The 26,217-nt window shown below is 37.9% G+C and overlaps 1 protein-coding gene across 1 annotated transcript in view; it reads left to right on the forward strand.

Annotated features, from left to right (window-relative positions):
• NELL1 (neural EGFL like 1) overlaps positions 1 to 26,217 on the forward strand; it is a 291,435-nt gene that overhangs the window by 66,693 nt on the left and 198,525 nt on the right. Inside the window, exons 8-12 of the mRNA XM_086472058.1 lie at positions 5,103 to 5,237; positions 6,077 to 6,179; positions 9,596 to 9,669; positions 16,286 to 16,385; positions 25,626 to 25,754. Coding sequence (XP_086328184.1) covers positions 5,103 to 5,237; positions 6,077 to 6,179; positions 9,596 to 9,669; positions 16,286 to 16,385; positions 25,626 to 25,754 — 541 coding nt within the window. The remainder of the gene's footprint in view (positions 1 to 5,102; positions 5,238 to 6,076; positions 6,180 to 9,595; positions 9,670 to 16,285; positions 16,386 to 25,625; positions 25,755 to 26,217) is intronic.

Genomic DNA, 26,217 nt, shown 5'->3' on the forward strand with positions numbered 1-26,217 from the left:
AGAGCCATTTTTTTCCCCTCCATCTGCCGGTAGTCCTATCTGCAGTGGACTTACGGATATAGCTTCACGGATGTCACTTAAGCCTTATGCAGTTTCTATTGTCTGCCTTATTATTCGTAAGATACTGACAAAATGCCCAGGGTGTGATTTTTTTGTAAGAAGCCTTAGAATGATTTCCCTTTTCATGCTGAGGGATAAATGCAGAAACAAAGGAATGAAATCCCTCAGCAATTTCACCATGTGATGCTGTCAAAGGATGTATGTTTGCCTGTGGGAAGTCCTGTGAAGTCTTCACGACTGGCGTAGTCTCCTTCCTGGGAAATGAAATGAGACCTCAAAATGGTGGTGTGGTGTGGTATGTGCTTGGGGATTTTTGTCTGTATTTTGGGTTTTTCTTCCTTTTTTTTTTCTTTTTTTTTTCTTTTTTTTTTTTTTTTTTTCCCGCCTCCTGGATTGTGGATAGGATGAATGGAAAGCTATAGTGATTTTTGTGTTTGGGATTTTGGAGATTTTCTTTAGGCTTCATTCCCACAATACACAGTCAACTGCTGTGTTAGGCAAGCCCTTTGGCTAAGGCTCTGGTGAAGTTTGGGGGTAGGAAGCTGCATTTTAGAGGTGACTGAACTCCTAATGTGTGTTAAAGGGCAATCTGTGAACACTTTTTGAGGCTACTGTTGGTAAATCGTCTGGTCTGTGGTCAAATGCAATTAATTGTCTCATCTGAAACAGCGCTTATGCGTTAATTACTTACAGATTTAAGTGTAACTACAACCAACCTGTAAATGCCTTTAATCTTAGTGTAGTTACTGAACAGGAATTTCAAAAATAGGATTTGCCTAGTAGTGCTACTAGCGTAAAAGCATTAACTGTGCTGCCTTTGAGTGTTCTTTTCCTTCCTAATAGGAAAGGGGAAACTTTGTTTTTTGAGAGTGTGCACATTATACTGACAATCCACTTACTCAGCTGACATGCTCTGGACAGACTGACTCCGAATGCAAAATGTGAAGCTGTTAGTTCAGTTTGCTACTTGTACTGTGAAAGAGAGTCAATTATTTTGAGCCCTGCTGGTGGTATGAGCAAGTTCCAATTATGTTCTGTACTGCATAACTTGCTTTCTCTGCTGTTAATTATATTTTTGCTTGCTAGTACTTTATGAGGGGAAGCAAAAACCACAGTATTTGTACTGCACAGATTCTGTGCTTCCATAATGCGGTGCTGGCATAATCCTTCATTGTGAGTTCCTTTTCGGTTCTAGCAGTGCACTGACTGTTTTGTTGCAGTTAGAGAAATACTGTTGTCCAAGAAAAAATGCATGCAGCAGGAAAGGAAGCTAATTTTGTAGACAAATGCAGGTTAAAAACGGAGGGATATGAGGGAAGCATTACAGTTTGTATCTGCCTTTTCAGTCCAAGCCACCATAGCCACAAGTCGTACTAATGTAGACACAAGTGTGTCCTGTGGCGATGGTGTATGGCAAGGCAAAGAGCAAGGCTTAGAAGGGCCGTCCAGCTGCCTGCACAGATCCTGCTTAGCAGGGCAGGTGGTCAGAGACCAGCTTCCTAAAGTACATGAGCAATGAACTCCAGCTCCTGGTCCTGCACCAAGAGATGCAGAGTATGAACATGATGTTTTGGAAAAGGGGGCCCTGTGGTTCGATGTCCTGTTGTTGCTTTTAGGCTTTGCTCTATCTAGGATTTCAGTTTCTCCCTCCACCTGTGTTTGCTTACAGCTCTGTCACCGCATTGAATAGACCCGTGAATGTTGTTTGCAATCAATGTGTATGTGCAGTTTATGTTAAGTACATAAAAAACTATGAAGGCTCAGACCAGGGCTTGTCTGGGAAGAAAACACCTGACTAGTGGCTTCTGGCTGCGATAATTTTGGTGGCAGTGCAAATTATGCAGCATGTAGGCAGGAGGAGAAGAGTACCCTCATTCTTGGGCTTTACTTCAGGGTCCCATGACCCTGGTCCATGAGTCTGGTGCTGGCTCAGGGCGGGACATGGGGGCTATGTAGGGGGCCCAGCAGAGCATTGCCTGTAGCAGATTGTGATGGAGTGCCATGTACAGAAGCATTTGATCATGACCTGTAACAAGCTAACTGCCATTATGTCCTTTTCCTACCTATGTCTTGTGAAGACATAGTTTTTAAAGATGAATAAATACTAACTGTTTAAGCCTATTTTATTTTTGTCATAATTTGAGTTAATTCCAAAAGTTTCTGATTTATTGATTTAATCTTGTAGTTTAACTCTTGTAGAGAGTAACCGTAGGTCAGAGTGTTAGAAATCTGGCCAAAATGTTCATTTGCTGAGGAGAAAAGGATCACGTTCTATTTCAGCATTCCCAGCTGCCATGCTGGAATGCTGTTAGCTCCTCTTTAAACATAACGGCTAAAATAATTCACGCAACTTTAACGATCTACTGAAATCAGTCTGGGCATCTCCTGCATTTCTTTGAGTGGAATATAATTTCTTTTTTGTAAATTATCTGCCCACACTAGGTTGTGCTTTATATTTGGATGTGCTTGTTATATGAAGATTTCCAGCACAAAACTTTCTACTGAATCTTTCCTTGGTTGAGGTCAGAAAGGTAGAAGCTTGAATTTGATTAAAACCAGGAAAAATTGAGTGCTTGCATTCGCTGATAGACTAATCTGATTTGTTTACATAGTGGATTTATATACTTTTATGAATAACAAAATCTTCCTTGTATATTTTGATAGTCTTGGTGGGTTTTTTTTTGATATTTTTCTTATTTGTTTTGCCAGAAACAATATATTTTTAACAGAAGTCTGCTGTCTTTCAATTATTTGTATGGGCAGAGGAGAATCAAGGAAAATGTTAAATAAGTTTTGTGGATAATAGCTAGCCAAGTATTCTTGAATGTTAAGAACTTAGGATTTGGTTAGTATACGGAAAATGTTTTGTATGGTGTGGGCTGCTTCTGCCTCGTTAGCTTATTTCTGTTCATAACCTAAAAAATGTTTGAAGCTTGAGAATTTTCTGCTGATGGTTTAAATGGTCAACAAATCCAGTTGTGTGCATTTGCCAACATTTGGAAGGATATGTCAGCTAATCTTAAGGAATACGTTGTTTTCTTGAGATCAATAGAATTTTTTAAATTAAGGCTTGAAGTTTAGAAACAAACAGAATGTTTCTGGTCACTGTAGTATAGCAGGTAGCAGTTAAATGTTTCTGAGTGGATTCTGTGGGCTGTGATACCTTCATTGACCTCTGTGTGTTGGAGAGTTTGTGGTTGCATGCCTTTCTTCTGGTGCTCTACTTGATTGATTTGCTGTATCTTTAAAGATATTTCTTAGAACAGGGGGTAAATGATTTTTAAGTAAAGAAAAGTTATCAAGATAATGCAAATTACAGAAAAAGTTAATAAATTGAAAATATTTATTCTTAGACCTTTCTTCTTTTTTCTAGGGACTAATTTCTAGGACAGATAAAGGACTATGTCAAGTACCACTTTCAAATCTGAGTATTTCTGAAATCCTTTCTCTCTAAAATTTCTATAGTCCATTTATAGAGGAATATTAATTAAAAAAATAGTTCAAGATAGGTAGATAAAGTAGAAGTGTAAGACAAATAAAACACCTTTTTAACCAGACTGAATATATCTTATATACTGTAAATCTGATGACCTGAAAAGGGTTTCTGCTGAAAACAAGCAGCTCAGCAAGAGGATAGTTTTGCCTCTAAAATGGGAAAAGCAGTTTTGAAGTCACCAGATCATGCTGAGTCTGGGGGAGATGAGTAACAATCCTCTATTATCCCAGAATAACAAATTAAGAAATAATGAGCTTTTATTCAGGGCTTTGTCTCATGAGGACTGCAGAGAAAAAAAAAATGCAGAAATTGGCCTAGTATTTAATTTCTTGTTCTTCCCCTTAAATAAGTTGCTCTTTTACTGGCAGGAGTGAAAAAGGACGTATTGGGATACTTTCATGAAAGTGAATAGGATTTTAGGATGGTAGTACATGACATTGAGGTATATGGCATCAACATGATGGTTTATATGCATAAGACAAATGTGAATGTAAAAAAATCAAGACCTTGTCAAGCGTATCCAACTGGCACCAGGGTAATTTTTAGAGCAATGGTGGTTCTGGGGCCTGAAGAATGTACATACTTACTTCTAAATATTAAGCCTGTATCTATCTATTTATTTATTTATTTTTCATGTTAGTAAATGGGAAATAATTTTTAAGCGCTCTTAGGGATTAGAGAAGATGACACTGGGTACAAGGTGTGCATAGGTGGGGGTTGTTCCTCTCTGGAGGATGGTAAGATGGTACCCTGTATGAGGGGAAGTCTGTGATACGGCTTAAGAGAGGGTGCTTCAAAAAACCTTGTTCTTTGCTGCTGCTACATGAGTGACCATTGTCCCCACTTTTTATTGCCTAGTGTCTCATCAGTAAACACAGCAATTGCTAGCGTGCAGTGTAATACTGGGAAAAGATGCATCAGTTGTAGCTTCTTGATATGCATTTTAGTAGTTGGAATTGGGGCAGAGTGAGTAGTGTTATGAGCTAACCGCCAGCCTGGGGTTTACTCCAGGAGCGTGGCTTCTCCATTAATCACAGTCTGTGAATATTTTGTACTACACTGAATTAAAATGCTCTCTTTCCCCTCTAAATCTCACTTGCTACTATGAGGTTAAGACCTTTCTAAAAGTCAGAAAGTGTTAGTCTGGCCGATGCTTAACAATGATAAGATGGGGAAGATTAGGAAAAGTCAATCTGCCAGTCTTCATGCTTTTTGACTTCTAATCAGATTGATGAGCAATTAAGAATTTTTTTAAAAAAAACAATTGTAGCTTGTGTGTTTTGGGTAGCACCTGGATATTCCTGAGAGGATTTGTAACAGTAGAAGAGACAGCTGCATGAGTCATAAACTATTGTCACTTAGCATGGGTAGCTCCATCAAAGTTCGAGTAGGGTTAGGTTATGCTTGCAGACATCCTGGTTTTGTGTTTCGAAAGTTGTAGTCAAACTTGGTTCGGCTAAAAACAAGTATACTGATTTCTCATATTTGGTTTTTTAAATCATGTGTTTGAATTGCAGAAATCTCATCAAGTTACTTTCATTTATAGTTAAATTATGCAGAAACAAGACTAAGTCAATTGGAAGACTGTCATTGTGAGAAGACTTGTCAAGTAAATGGATTGATCTATAGAGACAAAGACTCATGGGTTGAAGATGATCACTGCAGGAATTGCACATGCAAAGTAAGAATTTCTAAAGAGTTTAAGGAGTAGGGCCTAATTAAAATGTGAAAATGGTCCTTGAATACGGAAAGTTAATTCTGAGAATTACTATGTTTTTAGTATGCATCTAGTGACAGTATGAACAATAGGGAAGGAAATGGTAAAATAAATAAATAAAAAATTGACATTGCTTGTGTGCAGTCTTCATGAATAAAATCTGCTTTCCCTTGACAACTCCTTCTTATTTGTTCAAATTATCTGTGAGGAGTTTATGGTTTTGGGGTGAAAGTGTGGCATTGTGTTTGGTTTGGAATTGTTTTCACTGAAGTAGTTATTTCAAAAAGGAAGCATTATCTTAATAGTATTCATAAATGCTTAGTTGCATCTTGCATGGTAACAACATGCAGAGTCTGTTTTCACTGTTTATCACTGAAAAAAGAGGAACAGAAGAGAATTAGTATGTAAATCTTGTCTTGTTGAAATTATTTGATAAATATCTGGAGAGAGTCTTTGTTTGCTCAAGAAAATAGAAACTTGATCGTTGAAAATCTCAAAGATGATTGGCACAGCCTACAGAAAGTGGTACTTATGTTCTGTAAAGATGGGCTTATGTTTTCCACTTAATGCTCTTTGCTCAGGGAAAGTGGGGTAAAACCAGTAATATGTATGAAAATGGGGTGGTTCATCTTGGATTCCAGTTTGTAGTTGGATAGGATTAAACTTTTTAGTGAAGGATGGGTCTGTAATCCATGGTGCTATTTTCATTTACTTAAATAGTTTTTGGTCTTCTGCGTTTTGTATAAAATACTCACTAAATACAACAGTCGTAGTTGAATTTTGTCTTAAAACCCTTTGCTTAGAGTGGAGTTGTGGAGTGCCGAAGGATGTCCTGTCCCCCTCTTGACTGTCCTCCTGATTCTCTCCCAGTGCATGTGGAAAACCAGTGCTGCAAAATATGCAAAGGTAAGTACATCACACAGACCTTTTAGTTTCATTTTCTCTTTAAGCAGCGTTGTCCTGAAAGCAGATGCATTTTATAGTGACTTTCATAGGTCCCAGTAATTTAGGTAACATGAATCGCAGTGGCAAACTTTATTTAAAAAGAAAATAAGTAATTGCTGAGAAATGAACGAGCATTGCAATTTTCTAAGATTCTCTTTTTCCCTATTGTCGGTGTAAAATTATTTATCTGCTTGTTTGGGGCTGGGAAGCTTGTATCTCCTGTGATGTTGAGGAGCATCAAGCCTATGGTCTGAACTTTCTGTGGTGCTGAGTAATAAACTGAGCTGTTACCTTTTTTTCCCTGTCTTTTATTTTGAGTTGGAAGGTTGTTCTTTAAAATAAACATGACAGAATTTCAGACTTTGGGTTAGTATCACTGTGTGGAGTGACAGTTTGCTGTAATTAATTTCAAAATACATTCATAAGAAGAAAAAAAAAAAAAGTCAATTTTGTGATCAGTGTTATTGTCAGTTTTCAGTTCCTTCTTCTGGAAATGAAAGTTGTAAGTAACATTCCTGGAAGGAATAGTCAATATTTGTTGCCTTAATAGTAGTACAAAGGAAAAAGATAATTTATATATGGAAATTGTAGCTGAATACTGATGCCAGTCGTACCTTAAGAAGCACAAATTATCCCTCCCCCCTGCCCCACTCTTGGAAACAAATAAACATCACGCATAACTTTTTCAATAATTCATTGACAGGAATGTTGAATTATTTTAAGATTTATTAGGAAAATATTAACACTTTTTTTAATATTCTGTTACTCTTCTTCTGTCATTGAATTAATTAGTTCTATGCACAAATGTCCTTCAGTTGTGCTCTTGCACTTATTCTTGTTTACTCATCTCGTCTCATTTCTCTCAGCTATGTGTTGGCACGAGTATTCTGCTTACTAAAAGATGTTTATGAACAGTGCTTGGGTGATAAAGTGGCCATGGTGGCGCATGTTTCTTGTCTCAAAATTTTTTATTTGTAATGTTGAGAGTCTAGAAGTTTCTTTCATGAAACTGGATGTTTCTCTTGGCACACCTTTGCTGACTTGCATGTATGCACAATGGTCAAAGTCTGACACAAAGGAACCGTAGGGCACAGAATTGTAGATTTGATGTATATCCCCATGAGTAAACAGTGTTCCTGTTATTTGTAATGGAAAGATGAACAATCAAACTTGCCTTTTGTCAGTGATTGGCACAAACTTGACTCGTTATTCTGACAAGAACTCAGCATGTCAGTCAATGGGAAGAGGTGTATGGAAGTTGATTGAAATTGATTGTAAATGGCAGCTCTTTGGCAGAATGATGTGCTAGGGCCACAGTCAGTCACTTTTGGGTAGATAGTGGTAATTGCTGAGGCTTTCCAAAGAGCTGCACTGCAGGTGTTAATTTCTCTGTGCTTTTCCTATTTAGCTCTGATAGAATCATCAGTTGTAATTTGCTGTCTCTAGGGATTATTGAATGGCTGGATTATTGAACAGTTTCCTGTCTGAGCTGGGGGTTAACGAACAAAGTAGCTCTAATGTCTGATATGTTAAGGGTTTTAAAAATGAAGCGGTTCTGTTTTGATCCCTGCCATCTTATGTTAGCCTTTCAACTAATATTTGACAAAAGCCTATAATTTTGTTTAAAAATCTTATAATTTTTCTGAGTTGTGCATTAACTGGCTTTCTGGTGTGTCCATTCTTTTGTTAAAAGCAGTCGCATCAAGAGGATAGTCAGAAAGAAAAAGGAAATTTCTCTAATTCATCTCCTCCCAAAGATAGTTACTAGGGATTCCTAATTTTCTTTGTAAGTGAGATCACAACAATTTGGACATAAAAACCAGGGCAGCTTTATAAAAATGAAGAAAACTAGGATACCAAAGGATACCAAAAGGAAGAAGCCTATTTTTTAAATGCATTGTTGGTGATGAAAATGGATTCTGAAAATCTTGTGCCTTTTTTTTGTTTAAGAAATGAACATTTTTCAGGAGTGTAAGTTTAAACAAAAAGTCCTTAGAAGCAAGTTTATGTCTGAAAGTTTATGAAGATTGATCTAGCAGTCCTTTATGTTTAAAATTTGGGAATCAAACTGGCTATGGCAGTTGCTGCTGTGGAATACTCCTGTTAGTATGAACCTTAAGTGCACACATGCTGTAAGTGCTTGATTCCCTTACCTTTGTATTTAGAAGAGAAATTGAGGTAAAACTAGATAGTTTGTGACTTTTTTTGAGAACTGAGTACTTTGAATGCTTCTGCCTCCACTGTGTGAGTGCCTTGACTCAGGAAACTTTTGAAGCTTTGTTCAATTGCAACACAGGATTCATACCTTTTAGCTCTGCTTTCAGGAGAGCTCTTGTAGGTCAGACTGTTATTGGTCAAGTTCAGAGAGCACTGAAGTGCCACAACAAAGAACTATTTTATCAGTTTAGCATTGATCTTGTTAGTTAGTAATGTAGAGTGCCTTTATGATGGATATTTGATTTGTATAAGATCGTAATAGTCCAACTGTTCTCTTTAATTAATGGATTTACTGTCGTCCTTTGGAATTGAAATTTAGACATGGAGTTCCAAGAGGACTGTGATAGTTATGGTAATACTTGACTGAGCCGTATGCTGCTGTGGCCCTGCTGAAGGTTACCTTCTTCATAGTGGCAGTAGTCCTAAGCTAAGCTAGTTGACTGTGCCTTGAAACAAATGAGGAGTGCTCACGGGTTCTAGTCTGTTGGTTTGGTTGTGGAGCTGCTTATCTTTAGCAAAAGGGGCAAAACTGAAGAATTTTTTAATAGGAGATTTCAATTTCCTGGGAAATCTGCTTATTTCATGTGTGCTTTAAGAATATTTTTCTGAAATAAATTTTTACAGTTTGTTGATTCAGTACAGTCGTTTTCTGCCTCTAAACCAAATTTGCAGTGCTTGAGCAAGTTGAAGAGTTCATCCTTGTGCCCACAAAAAATGTGAAGGTTTAATTGAAATCTGTGCTTATGTTATTCTCTTGCTGAAGTGTGCTAATAAATGTCTACAGTTCTTGTAGTGAGTCATGAAGACCTCTAGTCACACAAATACCGTAGCTGATCTACAGAATGTCAGTAATGAAAACTTTCTGTCAAATACTAATGAATTTGATCCAGCATGTATTATCTTATGCTCTTATTCCTTCTCTTTATTTTGGGTAAAGAGACTACTTGCTCTTAATTTATTGTTAGCTGCTTTGTTTATAATTATATATAACACTCACTTCTGATGAAAGCAAAATGCATCATATTTTTAATGTATTCATATTTTCTTAGCGTGTGTGAATACTGGTTTTACTTTTCTGTTATACCATGCATTTGTTTACTACTTAAATACTGGTTTAATTATTTATTTTTAATCTCCCTCGTTCTTCTCTCAAATTACAGCGAAATGTATCTATGGAGGCAAAGTGCTAGCAGAAGGTCAACGAGTATTAACCAAGAGCTGCAGGGAATGTCGAGTAAGTTTGTTTTATAAACTTTTCCTGATTTTAGATGTATGTGTGGTGGTCAAAAGTGACAATGACAAGTTAGTGCATTTCTTTAGACTTTCTTCATGCAAACGTGACATATGTTGTCTTGAAAAGGTGACCTTGAGGTAAGTGAAGGACACAAATACGAAAACAAGGCAGCAGTATGACCCTTGTAGGGTAGTAAAAACGGGCAAAATGAACTGGGAGGGGTGTTTTCTATTTTATCTCTACTATCACGAGCTCTAGAAAAAGGCAGCAGCATCTTGAGCCGATGACTATTTTCAGCCAAATTGCTAAAATCTGAAGCGACCTGGCTTATATTGTTTTACTTACTCTAGATTTTCCCTGGTGTTATTTAAACTATATGTAGCCCTGCTAATAATTGAGGTAAGTTACTGAGTATGGGACTGGACTAAGGTCTTTCTTGTTGGCAAGTTCATAACACTTGGACAACTACAGTCAGTGTTTAAGAACACAGGTAAATGAAAGCTGTGTTAGGAACCTTCAGGGAGTGTTAGTGAATTTAGGAGTGTTACACAGTGTGTAAGTGTGACAGAAACCAGTTGTTGTCAAGACTAGCTTTAGAAGAAGAGAGTAGTAGTAGGTGATTACAAAAGGCCCATGGGTCTGCTGAGACAGGTGCTTGTTCTGAGTATGCCTGTGCTTTAAATATGACTTATCACTTCAGAAGGCACAGCTATTTTAAACACATTTGCTCTCACATGTAATATTAAAGTATTTTTGGTTTTACATCTTGTTGAATTTGTAGTGGGGAAAGGGTGATAAAGGAGAGCCTTATGAATGTTATTGACAGATCAGTATGCTATCACAATTATGAAAAACATTTGGAAAAGATTACAATGATCTGGTTATTGTTGTGCTCATAGCTGAGTGTACAGCGTAGCAATTTCACGTTCACTAATGGAAATGGACAATAACTGGTTGCAGATGTTGTGAAAGCAGCTCATTACGCAGAATTACTTTGCTGTTGTTAGTGTTTATCTGTATAGGAGTGCTCAACATTGTATGTGCAAATGCGTGGGCAAGGTCGTTGTCTTGAAGACAGACGGAGGTGCCTGTTATTTATAACATGACATAGAATGTTTATTGGGAGGGAAGGTGCCTCTGTGAAATAAGACAAGAACAGGATGATTCTCACATTAGAGTGAAACCAGAGTGAGTGATCTGAATTATGTCTGTGGAACTTCTCTGTGCTATAAATAAATACTCATCGTTATGAGTATGATAATACATTCATGAAGATTAAGAGCAAATACTGACCATCAAGTAACTGTCACATTAGAAGTGACTAAAATAATAATGAAAAGAGCTTTTGCATTTTGCTTACTGTTGAAGGAAATTGATATAGCCATGCTAATTGCAGTAACGTTGCAGTTTGTATGATTTACATCTTAATGGAGGGTATTGATAAGTATTTGAAGCAGCATCTGTGAATGTGATACCATGAAAAAAAATGGGTCCGTGCCTCAAAGGTATTTCCACAGCTGTGTTTCAAGAAGACATTAAAGCTCAGTGGCAAAGCTTGTCATCAGAGTTTTTCAGTGGGTGCTTACCTCTGCTTCTATGCGATGATGTGTCTCCAGACAGGAAGTTCCTTCAACATGTCCTCAGCGTGACCTCTTAAAGCTGTAAGCAAAACACCTACTTTATTGATACTGCCGCAATTAGGAATGCTCACCGATGAAGGATGAACGGTGACGAGTCAAACTGTGGCTGTACTCACTGCTTCCTATCCCATGCAGGCCTACTGATGGGCAAGGTGTTGTATGAATAAAGGAAGGGCTTTGTGCTATGGGAAGGACTATAAAAATCTTAATATGGTTTAATTTTCCAGACTTGAAAAACAGGTATGTTTCAAAAGATGTTGATCTGTGAAGGAGTACAATAGAGGGTACACATCAATAGTCAATTTATTAATGTTGATAAGGATCACTTAGAAATCTTGGGGAGGAGCTCTTGTGTCTGTAAAGGAGGACGTATTTGTAGGTGAGGTAACGTCAAAAAGATAAAGTTGAAATTTCACATTTCAGTTCTTATTTGAAGATGGATGTTTTATTCTTTGCATAGGTACTGATCCAAGCTTAAGAGGCTTTTAACTTTTATATTTTTTCCATGTAACAAAAATAACAATAATACTGATGGATCCAGATAGATCAAAGATTTTCTTTATCAGACTGTGAGCAGGATTTTTTTATTTCTGAAAACTAATCCCGACTAAAAATGTATTTATGATGCACATCCTCTTAACCATAAGCACAGATGTTACTGATGGACAGCCATTTCCAGCTGGAATCCTGCCCATAAACACTCTCTAGATTAATCTACAATGACAAAATGACAGGATTAGCACACAGGTGTTTCTAAGAATCACAAAATGGTTCGGGTTGGAAGGGACCTCTGGAGGTCATCTTGTCCAACTCCCCTCCTTGAGCAGGGCCACCTAGAGCCAGTTGCCCAGAACATTGTCCAGACAGCTTTTGAGCATCTCCGAGGATGGAGATTCCACAACCTCCCTGGGCAACCTGTGTCAGCGCTTGGTCACCCTCACACTGAAAAAGTGTTTCCTGATGTTCAGATGGAACCTTCTGTGTTTCAGTGTGTGCCCATGGCCTCTGGTCCTGTCACTGGGAACCACTGAAAAGAGCCTGGCTCTGTCCTCTTTGCGCCCTCCCTTTAGGTATTTATATGCATTGGTAAGATCCCCCCTGAGCCTTCTCTCTAGGATAAACAGTTCCAGCTCTCTCAGCCTTCTCCCCTGTGAGAGATGCTCCAGTTCTTACTTATCCTTATGGCTCGTGGCTGGTCTCTCTCTCTTGTACTGGGGAGTCCAGAACTGGACCCAGCACTCCAGGTGTGGCCTCACCAGCGCTGAGCAGAGGGGAAAGATCACCTCCCTTGACCTGCTGGCAATACTTTGCCTAATGCAGCCCAAGTTACTGTTAGCTTTTTTTGCCACAAGGGAACATGGCTGGCTCGTGTTCAACTTGATATCCGCCAGGACCTCAGGTCCTTTTCTGCAAAGCTGCTTTCTAGCAGGGTGACCCCGGCATGCACTGGTGCATGGGGTTGTTCCTCTCCAAGTGCAGGGCTTTGCACTTCTCCACGTTAAACTCCTTGAGGTTCCCGTCGGCCCATTTCTTCAGCCTGTTGTGGTCCTTCTAAAAAATGCAAGTGTGTTTGTGCTTTAGAAAACTGCACCTTTCTGAATTTAGTAAGTGGTTGGTTTGGTGTGTGGATTTCACCAGTAGGGTGATGTGGCTCGTTTGAAGTCAATGGAAATAATTCTATTTGCTGGAGTTTACTGCTGATCAGGTGACTTCTGCATTAATACCTGTGAAAGACATGATGCCTGTTCATAACCGGATGATGTGTTTGACAGCAAAGGGTACAAGAATAAATCTCTCTTCGTTAATGCTGGGAGCAGGCAGTCAGAGAGTGCCATACAGATGCTGCAAAGATGGACAGGGCTCCACTGACTTTCAGGAGGGTTGACTACAAAGTTTTTCATAAAAATAAGGAACAATGTGGTTCCTAGAGTGACAGATAAGGACGTTATTTGGAACTTTCTCCTGAAAGGCTGATCAATAACAGTTGAAACAAGAGGGGCAACAAACTCCACACCAAACAACAATAAAAAAACAAAAATAACCTTATCTGAAACCTTGCTGTTATTTTCCAAAGCTGATCATCTGAGATGAGCTGTTCAGATTTTTGCTGCATGTCACTGATTAGGCTTATAGCCAATTTTTTTAATGTACTTACCTTTGTAATTACAAGAAATTTGATTATCTTGTTGTGAATGTCTGACTCCAGATCTCATTCTTTGTGGATTGTATGTCACAATTGGAGCTTGACCTATTTATTCCAGAAGAATGTTGTTTTGACATCTATTTCTGCCAGATTCTATGACTACATCTGTGAATTGAATATAAAAAGTTAGTATATTGTTTTCTAAGGCTGCCTGAAGCAATAATTCTGAAGTGTGAACTATTCTTACTTATGTCAATGGATAAAACCTGAAATCTAATGATCATAGTTCTTATAATTGGACCTGTACTAGTTTATAAAAAATTGATTTTAATCCAAAGAATACTCAACATGGAGATACTTTAATTGTTTTAAAACTTAATTACAAATACGTTCGATTTTTTTTTTTTTTTCCCCCAAGGTGCAAATTCTGCAGAAAATGGGAAACTTAGGGAAATAAAATCTTACTGTCATTCAATTAATGGAATTCTCAATTTGTGGTTTTTTTTTTTTTAAATCTCCTTATGATTCACTAAAGAAGGTGAGAGCTTGGATTGAATTTTTCTTTAGGTTTTTGATTCAACCTGATCACTGATCTGACTTTCATACGATTTCTTGACTTTTTGCTATGTTTTTTCACCAGATTTATCATCAGTCAACACTTTTTGTCCGTATGTTGACATACTACTGTCATGCTACTTACTGCTGCAATTGTCTTATCTGAGCTAGAATAGGTGATAAGTTATAGCTAGAGCTTTTCCAGCAGGTAGTTTGATAACGTGATAGTAAATGGCGGCTCAGTGTGTCTGTTTCTTTTATCACCTTTGCTGCTGCAGTTGCACAGGCAACCGTGGGGGATTCCTCCCTTTCGCTTATGGAAGTGAGATCAGAAGGAGACCGAATACCTCCATTAACTTCACTGTTCTTGTGTGGGCACTTGCTTCAATATTGCATGCTGTATGTGACACTGTAGGGAGCTGCTTTTTAGCAAAAGATAAAAAAAAAAAACAAAAAAAACCCCCAAAACCCCACGGATGCCTGTGGGTTTTTTTAAATTTTGTTTTTCATGACAGAAACTGATGCAACTTGCTAGTAAAGACAATTGGGAAGCGAGAAAAACGACTTGGCCCTGCTTAGCCTTAAGATTGCAATCACAAGGGCAGTGACTAGCAGCGATCGTAGAAGTTTTGCGTTCTCCGGGTCTGCTGCACTTCTCAGTTGTAAGTCCTGACGACTGCTGGGTGCCTGGTGCATCCTTTGCACCTTGTAGACTCAGCAAGTGTTTCTGAGTTCCTAACTGTGTAGGGCTGTGAGAGCTAATTCTGGAGCCCGAAGTGACATAGCTGAATCCGTGTGGCATGGCTGGTGAGGCCAATTACCAGCAAAGAGTTTCACCTGTACTGGTTGTGGCACCTGAGCTAGTCTTTTGGCATGGAGTGGCCCAGTATCTTGTAGATATGAAAGCAAGCTTCTGGCTAGCAAGGGTGTCTCTCTATAGAGGTGTTTTTTCATACAGGGTAGACACATAGGTATTTTTGATATCCTCTGTTCAAAGTCATGCATCTGATCCCTCAGATTATGAGGATGGTGGCTTTAATAACATATTTTGTCTCCTTTTTTGGTGTTGGTTTTCCTCTGCTTTCTTAACCCTACATGTGTTTGGATCATATTTTTAAACTTTTCTCTGCAATCATGATAGCTAGAAAATGTAGTTTATTTCATCGAAGAAAGCAGAAATTCTCATTCCATCTTTTCTGACGCATCATGCAAAATATTTGGGGAGCAGTAGGGACTAGATTCATATTAAAAAGGTGTACTGGCGATATAGCAGGCAGCCTGCTTAGTGGAGTTTCACAGCCCTTAGGAAAATGGGATTATTTGGGCGTGGACAGTTCTGTGGATAGTTATTGTAGCTCCTACTGAGCAAAAATCCTGGTTGTTAATCCCTGCTTCACTTACCAGTTCGCAGTGATGACATAGCTGCAGAAGGGATGCAGAAGAAGTAAATTATGGTATGGGGAAGGCTGGAGTGGGATAAGGGGAAAGAGGAGGTTATTTTGGGACAAGATGTTAAGAAACAACTAACTGAAGAGCAGGACAGCTTTTGGTCTGGAGCTATGGTCAAGCTGATTTCCTGGATGGGAAGAAGATGGAGTAAAATTTGGTGTAAAATCTCCCCAGAAAGGCTCTATGTCTATTATTTTAGAAAATTCTTAGCAGCAACTAGATCTCCTATGCACAGTCTTACTCTAAATCTAGCAGAGATCAGTCATAGAAGTATCTTGACCTTGATTTACATTTCACACAGTAATTTCTATATGGATACCTCAAGATGGGACTCCTGCTTTGCCACACCTTTGAAGGACCTAATTTTTGGAAATAGGTGATCGGTAATTCTAAAGAACAGTTTTCATTGGACATAGCAGAGCAACACATAACACTGAAAAATGTTGGTCTTCTGTTGGCTGTGTTTGAGTTGAATAACTTACCGGTGAGTTATGTAGAATATGAAAAAAGAGGAGTAAAACTTGAACTTCACTAAAGCAAGGAGACTGTCTTTGACAAAAACCTGGAATGAAATTCTTTAGTTTCTTCAAATACTTGGAAGGAAAACAACTGTACTTGGAGACAACGTATTTGGAAAAACTACTGTAGAATTTTGAGCTTGTGCCTTGAAGTAGATTACTTTATGGTGTAAAGAATGAATGTAACTTGCTGCCTGCTGCCAAGTGTCGTTACTAGAGATTACCGGAGTTATAGATTGAAAATTATGTGATCCTTGCCATTGCACATGTTTTCATCAATGTAATTTTTAAAAATGTTGTTTATTTTCCAGAATGGAGTTTTAGTAAAAGTAACAGAAAGTTGTCCACCATTGAACTGCTCAGAAAAAGATCACGTTCTTCCAGAGAACCAGTGTTGCAGTGTTTGTAGAGGTAAGCCGGAGACTGTGCATGCTTGGAAGGAATGTAAGCTGCTGATTCAATGGGGGGATACAGTGAAAGGAGCAATTCCTTTTTAATGAGATATTAGGTACCTTTATAAACCTGAGTCTATAATATGCCTCCATTCAAAACCAGTCTGTGATACTCATTTGGATAGAAGACTTACCAGATACAAAGCTGTAATTGCTCAGAATTAGAGAGGGGGAGGGAGAAAAGGAAGAGTTGGGAAAGGCCCAGTGTCTCTTAATTCCCATTAGGAAGACGTTATGTTTGAAAAAGAGGTATTTTATGTCGCTTAAACTTGCAACTGCACTGAACATACATGGTTTTGGAAATGGATCTTTAAGCTCTCGCTTCTAAAATCACAATAATAATGTTAAGATTCCAGTATTTGGAGGCTGACTTAGGTCTGAGCTGTCTCAGGATTCATTTATGAGTTAAGTTGAACAACTACAGAATAAAAATGAAGAAGTAACCCTAAAGTCCAGCACCCCAGTTTTCCTCCTTGCAGTGGGGTGTTGAGATGCAAGTTCCTCTTTCTTGTTCCCTTTTAGCCCTTGGGAATCCTGGTTGCATGCTGGACCAGACTGAATAAGCCATAGCTAAAATCTTAGTTGAGGAATATGCGGGCATCACAAGGCTGGAGAACTCGAACAAGCTTTCTTCTTAAAGCGTGTTGTGATCAGTGAGCTGCTGTTAGATTAATCATTCCCTGCGTTTGTCTCTATTGTACCTATGTTCCACACCTCTCCCTTGGTGTCTCAGCTGAGCTTAAGGCGAGCCTGGTCTCTCGGAGCAGGACTTGTGTGTCAGCCTTCAGTGATGCACCTCAGAAATGTCAAGCAAGACGTGTGCCAAATGAGTATTAGATATTTCCAGGCTTAGATGGTCATTGGGACCTGCTGGACTATTTGTCTTGCCCGTATGTAAATTCTGCCAGTGTCATTGTAGATGCCAGTGAAGGGGCTCTGCATCTCCTCCTTAGCCAGTAAATAGTAATTAATAAATACATGTAGTTAAATATTTACTGGGGTCTTGAACTTGCAAGCATATGCACATGGTTGCAGGGGCCAGCACATTTGAAACTGCTTGTTGGGTCGTGATCTAAGAATATACGCATTAATTTTTTTTAAACATTTTCTGGAAACATATGTAATTAAGCAAGCAATAAATGGTGGTACTTTGTCCCTCAGAGAGCTTGATGTCTTAATGGTACTTCTTAACAGATGGCCCAGTTTGATGTAGTGCAGAACTGAAAAAATTATCTACATTACTTAAAAGCATTAGAAATCTGAAAGCTTCAAAGTTGATGAAAGATAAGGTTTGTAATTGTTCATTTCGATGTTATTGTTAATAATTGGTAGTCTTTTTAGGTATTCATCCCCAAACTGGTTTTATTATTGATAGGATAACATGAATGTGTATACTTATGTGATGGTCTCTAGAAGCAAAGGAAGGAATTGTACTTTCACTTCCTATAAGTTCTGATAGATGGTGCTTTCAAATTGATACATTAAACTTCCACTTCAGTTCTGCTTTAACTGACTGCTAAAACAGTACCACCTTCTTTTGTATTTCATCTTTTCTTTTCAAAAGTCTTCTGCAAATTATGCTTAAAGATATTATTAATTTTGTCAACTTCACAAAGGCATAAATTGAAGTTAGCGCTCCTAAATTGCTTTTTATATCTCGAAGTGGAATATATGCTGCTTGACACTTTTGCTTCAGTTGCACGCAAGCCAAAGCGGTAGTATATAATTTTGTCACATGTAGAGTGCTAATGTTAAAAATGAACATTTATTAAGAATTCCATATGGGGTATGGGTTTTCATATGCAAACAGGTGCCCTCTGATATGGCAAACAGGCCATAGTTTCTGATCCGGTTGTGTGCCAACTTGTCCTTTACTGGGAAAGGATAGAGTGCTTCTCTGTTTTGTAATAATGACCTATTTCAAAGACTGTATTCAGCTTTTATTGTCCAAGCAGAACTAGTGAGGAAGAAATATTGTAGTAAACAGTCCTGAGTAATGAGAGCGTTTATTGGAAGCTCGCATGGATCGTTTGCATGTCATGTACAAATTTCACATTATATGTATGATGATACAGATAATTCTTTGCATTAACCCTTACCTAGGCCTTTAGTTAGTCAACAGGCTGGTTAGTAAGCTTTTGTTAATGTTAAATGAGAACAATAATTCATGTAAAGTGTATCAGTGCATACTGGTGACTGGGTAGGTTTTTGTGTCAGTTTGTGCTTTCTTTATCTAGTTGTAGAAACAGAAAAGTTCCACTGGATTTCATGTTCTATAGAATTATGGAATACCTTTGCTGAACTGGGCAGGGGTAGGAGGTTTGCAGCTTGTGCTTTTCTAGCTGCAGCAAAGGAATTTCCATTTAATGAAAGGATAAATGTGGGGGATCAACAGAAGGAAAAAGCCACAGAGAAATACGGAAAATTCATGATGCTGTGGTGTGAGACTGTACCCTCTTCAGGGATCTCTGTAATACCTGCCACAATAGCAGATGCCTAAAATAAAATAGGCTGTGCAAGGAAAAAAATAAATCTGTGGTGTTTATGGTGATGGAAATTGTGAGTCAGCAAAGGACCGAGTACTGTAATATACACAGCTGGTGGGCTTCCTAGATAGGCATTATTGTTTGTAAATGGTTAGAAACGTTAAAGACAGCAAATAATACCTTTTCTTCTTCAGGTTTGCTACGTGAGTTTATAGTATAGCAAAAGCTAATAGATTGCTAAAAGTCGTTTTCTACATTTCAGTGAAAAGATTGTGTAAGGTGTACAGCAAGGCAGGCATAGTATGGAAGAACTGTGCTGTACAATGACAGCTTATTTCTATGATTTGATGTACCTGAATGCAAAAATGAATCTCGTCAGTTCTGTACATAGGATCTATCCTTGAATGTTCTGTAGAGTATACCTAGTTTTTCCTTTCATCTGTGTGCTTTAATATAAATGTCTGCATAAACTATGTGGCTGCTTTATGCTTTTCAGCAGGACAATGTGGTATTATTAAGCTCTCTTTTTAGGCTTACAGAAATTTTAGCTAATTTTAAAATTTTACAAAGAATCATTGTGTAATAAAATATTTTTTACTACTTTTTTGAGAATCACTCATTTTTCTTACAGCATGCCTGCTACATTTTTTATAGCCCAGGGACAAATCTAATACAAAAATAGTGTCATAAAAATGTTTTATTGTTCCCTTTAGCTGTTTTTCTCCTTGCCAAAGACAGTGTATAATTTTGAAAGAGCGGATTTTTTTCCGTTTTGAATGAGTGATTCAAATAAAGTTTCATGAGAGAATTTTTATGTTGATATGCTCACAATTTTAGTCTGTAAGAACAGCCTTAACAGCCCTAGCAGCTTCAGTCATGCTCCCCTTAAAAGAGAGAGTGTGAAGAAGTAAAGAAGTAGTGAGAGCTGTTTGGTTTCTGGAGAAAGTAATTTTTATTTCTGTCCTGTAATGTGGTTTGGCTGATGGATTTAGATGGACCGCTGATGCTGGTTAGCAGGAAGTAGAGAATCCTAGTGATGAGCTAAGTGTGCATTTAATGGCAGGGAAGAGCATTTAAATCTAAAAATGAGGCTTCTACCACCCTTATTTGTATTGCTTTGTTTTGTTTTAAGGAGTTTTTTATTCTTTCAATTACAGCATGAGAGGGCTCTTCAGTGAGCACGTTTCTCATCTCACCCTGTCTAGCCGTGAAAGTGGGTTTTGCTTTTTCAGAAATTGAACGTTTGTCATTCATTGCTGTGAGGTGTGAGTTATTTCAGGGTTTTAGATTTATAAAGATTTAATGGAGGTTGATAAATATTTAGTTTAGTAATAAAACGTAGTTATAATGGTACTTAGGACTTAGAAGAGCTTTATATCTCAAAAAAAATCTTTTATAAACTTGTTAGGTTGTGCAGTACTGTTATTCTAATGCACACAAATAAGCAGTATTTAGTAAGGTCCTGATACGTCAGCTTGAAAGAATTTATGAAGTTACTGTTTTATGTCAGACCACTGAGTTCTGAGTCCACAGTCTCTGAAGGTGTAAAAGCTGCTGTTCAAAGTGCTTCATTGCTCATGACTCATTGAAAACTGATTCAGATCATGAAAGGGCATAACAGCTAGTGCAAATTTCATGACTCTTCCTATGAGTTGTCCCCCAGACTTTCTTTACAGATTTTTGTAGTAACTGTGGGGTTAAATCACAACAATAGTAAAGATTTTGAGGTTGAAATTACCTTGGACCTTTTGAACATTGCTAATGTTATTAGTGGAAGCATCATCAGTGTTCTTTTTAGAAGCCTCTGAAATGTGAAACGGTGAAATGTGGATTGCTGAAGGGCAGCTTCTTGAAGAGGAAGAGAAGAGAGGTTTTGCAGTTTTTGAAGTGAACAGCTAAGGATATTGTGAGAAGTACAGAAAGCATTACAGCTGTTATAAGGAAAGCCTCAGAAAAATGAGGGGCGCATTAGTGCCATAAAAATAGTAGAAAGAGATATGGATATAAGATATACCAATTCCAGCTGTCATCTTGAATGAGTTCCTGGATTCTTCAATCAATAATTAAGCCAAGTTACCAAATACATTGTGTACTTAAACTGGATGACAGCACAAAACAGCTTAGCATGCTGCTCTGGAAAAGCAGATTCTGAGAACTGGAACCTTAAGATATTGAGAAGCTTGGAGGAATAAGATCAATGCTTGTCTGTCCCAAAATAAAATACGTGTTTAATTTTAGATAATCTGACCTGGGACCACTAAGCCCTAGCCAGTTGTGCAGTTACTGATGCTGCAGAAGTGATAGTCTACTAGCATGAAATCTGATCTTTTTCATAATTGTCTTATTACGTTTATTAACGGTCATTCTACTGTCAGAAGAAAGAAGTAGAAAGATACAAGTAAGTTCTTAAGAAAAATTGGAGTAGACATTTCAGTGGCCTCGATAAAGGAAGAGAGCAATGCTATCAGAAATGATTGGGAAAGGAACAGAGGTCATCAGGCCCATCAAAAGTCTGAACACACTCTTCAATATTTAATTCCCCTGTTGGTAGTATCTAATTGTATCTTGAATGTCTTGAATGACTTTGAAGGGCTGTTGTGCACATTTATGATTGTGTGTGTATGTGTGGGGAAAATGCTTTCTGACATCTGTTCTGAACGTGTTTATCTGTAATTTTAATTCATGCTCACTTGCCTTGTCATCCATGTATTGGCCTGAAATTAGTTTAGATTATCAGAACTATTTAAAATTTTGTGTGGTTCTGTGAAATCCTCTCCAATTGCCTGCTTGCTTGGACGTGATGCTTGTATTTTAAGCCATTTCTTATATTTAGAGAGGAGCCGACTGTCTCAGATAAGACTTTGCTGCATATTCTGAAGTCTCTGTAATTCAGTAATTTTCACCTGGGCAATCACAATGCATGCCCTCTGCTAGCTGCCACCCATGGTTGAGAATCACACATCCCACTGCAGTATCAACGGGTGGTTTTGCCATCTGTGTAGGTGTTTTAAAGGAACCCTATAATCCATTTCACACCAAAGAATTAATAAAAACCAGGTGTTTGCATTCTTTTCCATTCTGCTTACTTGAGGATGAGTACTCACTCCCATAAATAGACTGATATTTAAATCAATGCTTAGGTCCCTCCCTGTTTAGTCAGGAATCTAAGCATGGTTGTCACAGTCAGTGGCCCTGTGTGGATTCACGACTGTTTTGCTGAATAAGAGTGAATTAAAATATTTATCTAAATTAGGTGTCGACTTGGGGCTGTTAAATGTGAGAAGAACACAGCTAGCTTACTTCTTCATGTTACAGTCTAAATATGAGGTGGCCTTTATTTGCCAGAAGAGCAGGAAAGCACTATGAACAAAGATAGAGTAGATAGCATTTTATTCCTTTCTTGCCTCCCAAACACCAGTTGGGGAGAACGCAGGCCAGGGTCTAAGAAATACAAGAACTGCACTTCCTTGGTATGTACCTCTTGGCTCTTTTGAAGGGCTAAATGTACATCTTCACTGCAAAAGAAAAGTGCTTGGAAAAGCCTCTGATCCAGTCAATGGTATGCCTACTCTTGATAGAGGTGCAGTGAACCCTTACTCTACTATATCATCAAGTACATTTTTTTCCTGCTGGTTAACCTTAAATTACATTTGTTTTGTAAAAGCTTGGTAATAACGTAGTGTTGTAGCACCATGCATGCTTTTAGCAGGAATGGCTTCCACTTCCCACTTACAGAGGTACTGAACAAGTTTTCTGAAATGCTCTGGGAAGTGGAAGTTGAGTCACTTTTAGTCAGCATTTTTAAAAGGTAGGAAACAGTGTTTCACAGGTCTTTTATAATAATAAATGCCAAGGCAATCTAGAGATGTGACAGGTGTTCTATCATTGTGTATTCCTAATGAGCGGAGAACAATGAAAAGTTCTTTACAGCCTCTAATTATGCAAGTTACAGAACTGGAGCATTAGTTTTCTTCTGTGCTCTTTTAACAGGCTTCAAGCTTAGAAACAGAAGAACGAGTCTGATTCTGAATGGAGGCAGTTCATATTTGAGTTGATAACAAGGGAACAAAAGCAATACAGTTTTTTCCAGAGGATATTCCTAAAAAAGGTGGCAGCTGTAGTGGTACAGAAGGGATAGTTAGGGTAGTCGTCATATCTACTGATGAATTTCAGAGGTGGCAAACAAACAGTGAAGAATTCCTAGCGCTATTATGTGATACTGAAAACTAATCAGCGGCTTGTGCTTGGGAGAAAGTGCTGTTCGAGAAGAGTGGTTGATCTGGGACTCGGGACTTGTGATGAAAGTTAACCCTGAGAAACCATCCCTTTGGCTAATTGTAACTGTTAAATTTGCCATGAACTGGTCACAAGGTAAAATGGTGACTCACTGGGATAAAAAGAGCCTAGAAACAAAGGGGGTTTTGGTGCAGGAAGTTGAATAAGGACAATTGTAACTAAAACATGCTGAGAAAGATGGAATACCTTTTACAGGTTTGGATGAGAGGGAAATACAAATTAAGAAAAAATCCTGTGACAGTAGTAACAATCCACACTAAATTAAAATGTGTTATTTTTATAGTGCCTAGCTTAACACACTGATACATTACATCAGTTCTGTGTAGTAGTATCTACCAATAATAATAAAATGTAAAACTAATACTGTGTATATGAGTTCAAAGGAAAATCACTTTTCTGAAGAAGCAGGAAATAGGCTAGGATGTCATAGTCTTAGGGGAAACAGTGACAAAGAAAATATTATAAAACTTGTTGTCTCTTGAATATTATTTAGAATGGCAACAGAATAGTAGTCCTGCTTGGGGAGCATAAGTTAGATGCTGAATGGATAAGTTAGGGGAGAGGGGTTCCAGTGTTCAGTTTCGATTATAATTATAAAGGCAAATATGAGAAGTCAAATACTGTGATTGCACAAATGGCTAAAGGCAGTGTAATTGCACCCTTTTTACAAGTATAAAATGTACCTAGGCTTGACAAGGCTGTATCTGGAATACTTGAGTGGTTTTTACCAGACTGTGAAATGAATGAAGACTAGAAGGGATATCTGCAGTTTTCATTACAATGAAAGAACAAGCTAACCGAGCACAAGGAAGATAGCTCGGTTGTTAATAAAATTAATCTGAAATTTAAGTGTGAAGTTGGACGATGACACCGGGAAAGTGTCCTTGCTAACAAGTGTTACATTTTTTCTAAAAATGACCTCACAACCTAACATTAAATGATCAGACTTATAAAGTTGGAGTACACTAATGTTGAAACCCGAGTTTTAAATTAGTAGATAACTGAAGTGTATGTTTTTTAAAAAAAAACCACAACAAAAAAACCACCAAACCCCCCCCCCCCCCAATGAACAGCAGCTTCAGGAGAGCCATATAAAAATTTGCTTACTGCAGATGAAAACTATATTTAGTTTAAGCTGAAGTCTTCTGAAGTTCTTTAAACAATATCAAAGCAGGGGGTATGAACAAACATCTGAATCTGGTGTTTAGATCTTAGAAGTCCAGGTCACCTGTTTCTTAACTGTCTTTAGGGGATGTTAGGAAAGCTTAGGATCAGTGATCTAGAACTTTTAGTTTGCTCCTTTATGACCAGGCAGAATTGGCAGAAGCTGTTCTTGTGTTTGTATAAGTGCAAACTGGAATGCAAGTAGCTGATGGTATCTCTGGGTTTCTGGTTTCCCTCCTTCCTGGAGAGAAAATCCAGAAAAAAATAAGAATTACCAAAATGACTGTTTATGTATCTCGGACAAATAGAAATTGACTCTTGACTATTAACAGAGGAAAAACCATCAAAAATACGGCAATGGGTGAAAAAAATTCCTGTAGTCAAATTCTGTAAGGTATTTAACGATCTCTTACAGTACTTCCAGTGGAGTGCCTTTAAAGAGATAAAGTTGCAATTACTTTCACTTTAGACTTCAGCAGAGAAAGGTTTTGACACACGTTTGAGAAATATTGAAAATCAGGAAGAAATAACTTTAGTCACTTGTGCTTATACAAGAAAGTGAGAAAGTTCATCATGTTTGTAGAAGTGACTTTGTGTGTGACAGAAGAAACTGTTCACAAAGAAGCTACTCAGAATTTGTGTCAAAGAAAAAGGAGAGATTAATAAAAATTCTCTGCTACAAAACATGATGCATAGGTTAATTATAAACTGTAGAAACAATCCAGCTAGTATTTGGTGACAGAATTACAAGGCAGTGCATGAGGTTGTTTTGACTACCAGTACAGTTTTGTGTTCTAATGCAACTTCTCATTTATGCTCTTTTAAAAGCATGCTTGATTATAATAAGGGAACTGTGAAGGAATTTATTTATTTATTTATTTTATATTACACTTTATTATCCTTTTGGTGTAAGTTAGTATTACACTTCTTGGCAATTGGAGATAAGGTGACATTTTATCCTACATGGGTTCAGTAGGAGACTAATGTATTATCATGGCTTCCTGCTTTGAAGTTGTCTTTTCTCCTGACTGAAACTAGTCATACAAATATATTTTTGAATAAAATGGTTTTACTGAGAAGGAATTGGTGGAGGAATGAAAAAAGCCTGTGTGTACCAGGTAGGTTTATCGAGAGAATTTCTGGAATGTAGCATGCTAAAGTTTTTCAGGCTAATGCAGTCAATGTAAATATTAAACCTGAATATTTGAAATAATGATGCTTTAATACCAAGCTGCATGTTCCTTCTATTTCAGGCCATAACTTCTGTGCAGAGGGACACAGGTGTGGTGAAAATTCAGAGTGCAAAAACTGGAACACAAAAGCTACTTGTGAATGCAAGAATGGTTACCTCTCTGTCCAAGGGGACTCTGCGTATTGTGAAGGTAAACAAAATACTCAAAGACCTCTCCCCTTAACCTACTGAAAACCATAGCATTAAATAATAAATGGTTGAGGAATGAATTTCATTGCGAAGTTCAGTTTCATGACGGTGAATATCGCAAGGGCCCTTTTTGCGTTCATAAATGAAGATTACAAGTGGCTCTGGGCCGTTCCGATTGCCTGTCTATGGGCATACGTTGTTGATGCAGTTGGGCCTTGGCACGCTGTGGTCATGCTGTCGTTAGAATTTTTAAAATACCGATTTTCAGACAGTAGCACCTACCTTCTAAAATGTTTTTTTGAGTACATCTTTATAAGATGCATTAATTTAGGAAGTGGGAATTCTGCTGACATTTGTGAGAAAGGTAAGTGTGAAGGTGTACCGAGGCATGAATACAGAAATGACAATGTGCAGTCCTTCCTGAAGTACTTCTGTGGGCCAGGTACTTTACTGAAATGGTTTTC

This window comes from Leptosomus discolor, chromosome 12 (assembly GCF_034619465.1).
Source record: "Leptosomus discolor isolate bLepDis1 chromosome 12, bLepDis1.hap2, whole genome shotgun sequence".
Lineage (NCBI taxonomy): Eukaryota > Metazoa > Chordata > Aves > Leptosomiformes > Leptosomidae > Leptosomus > Leptosomus discolor.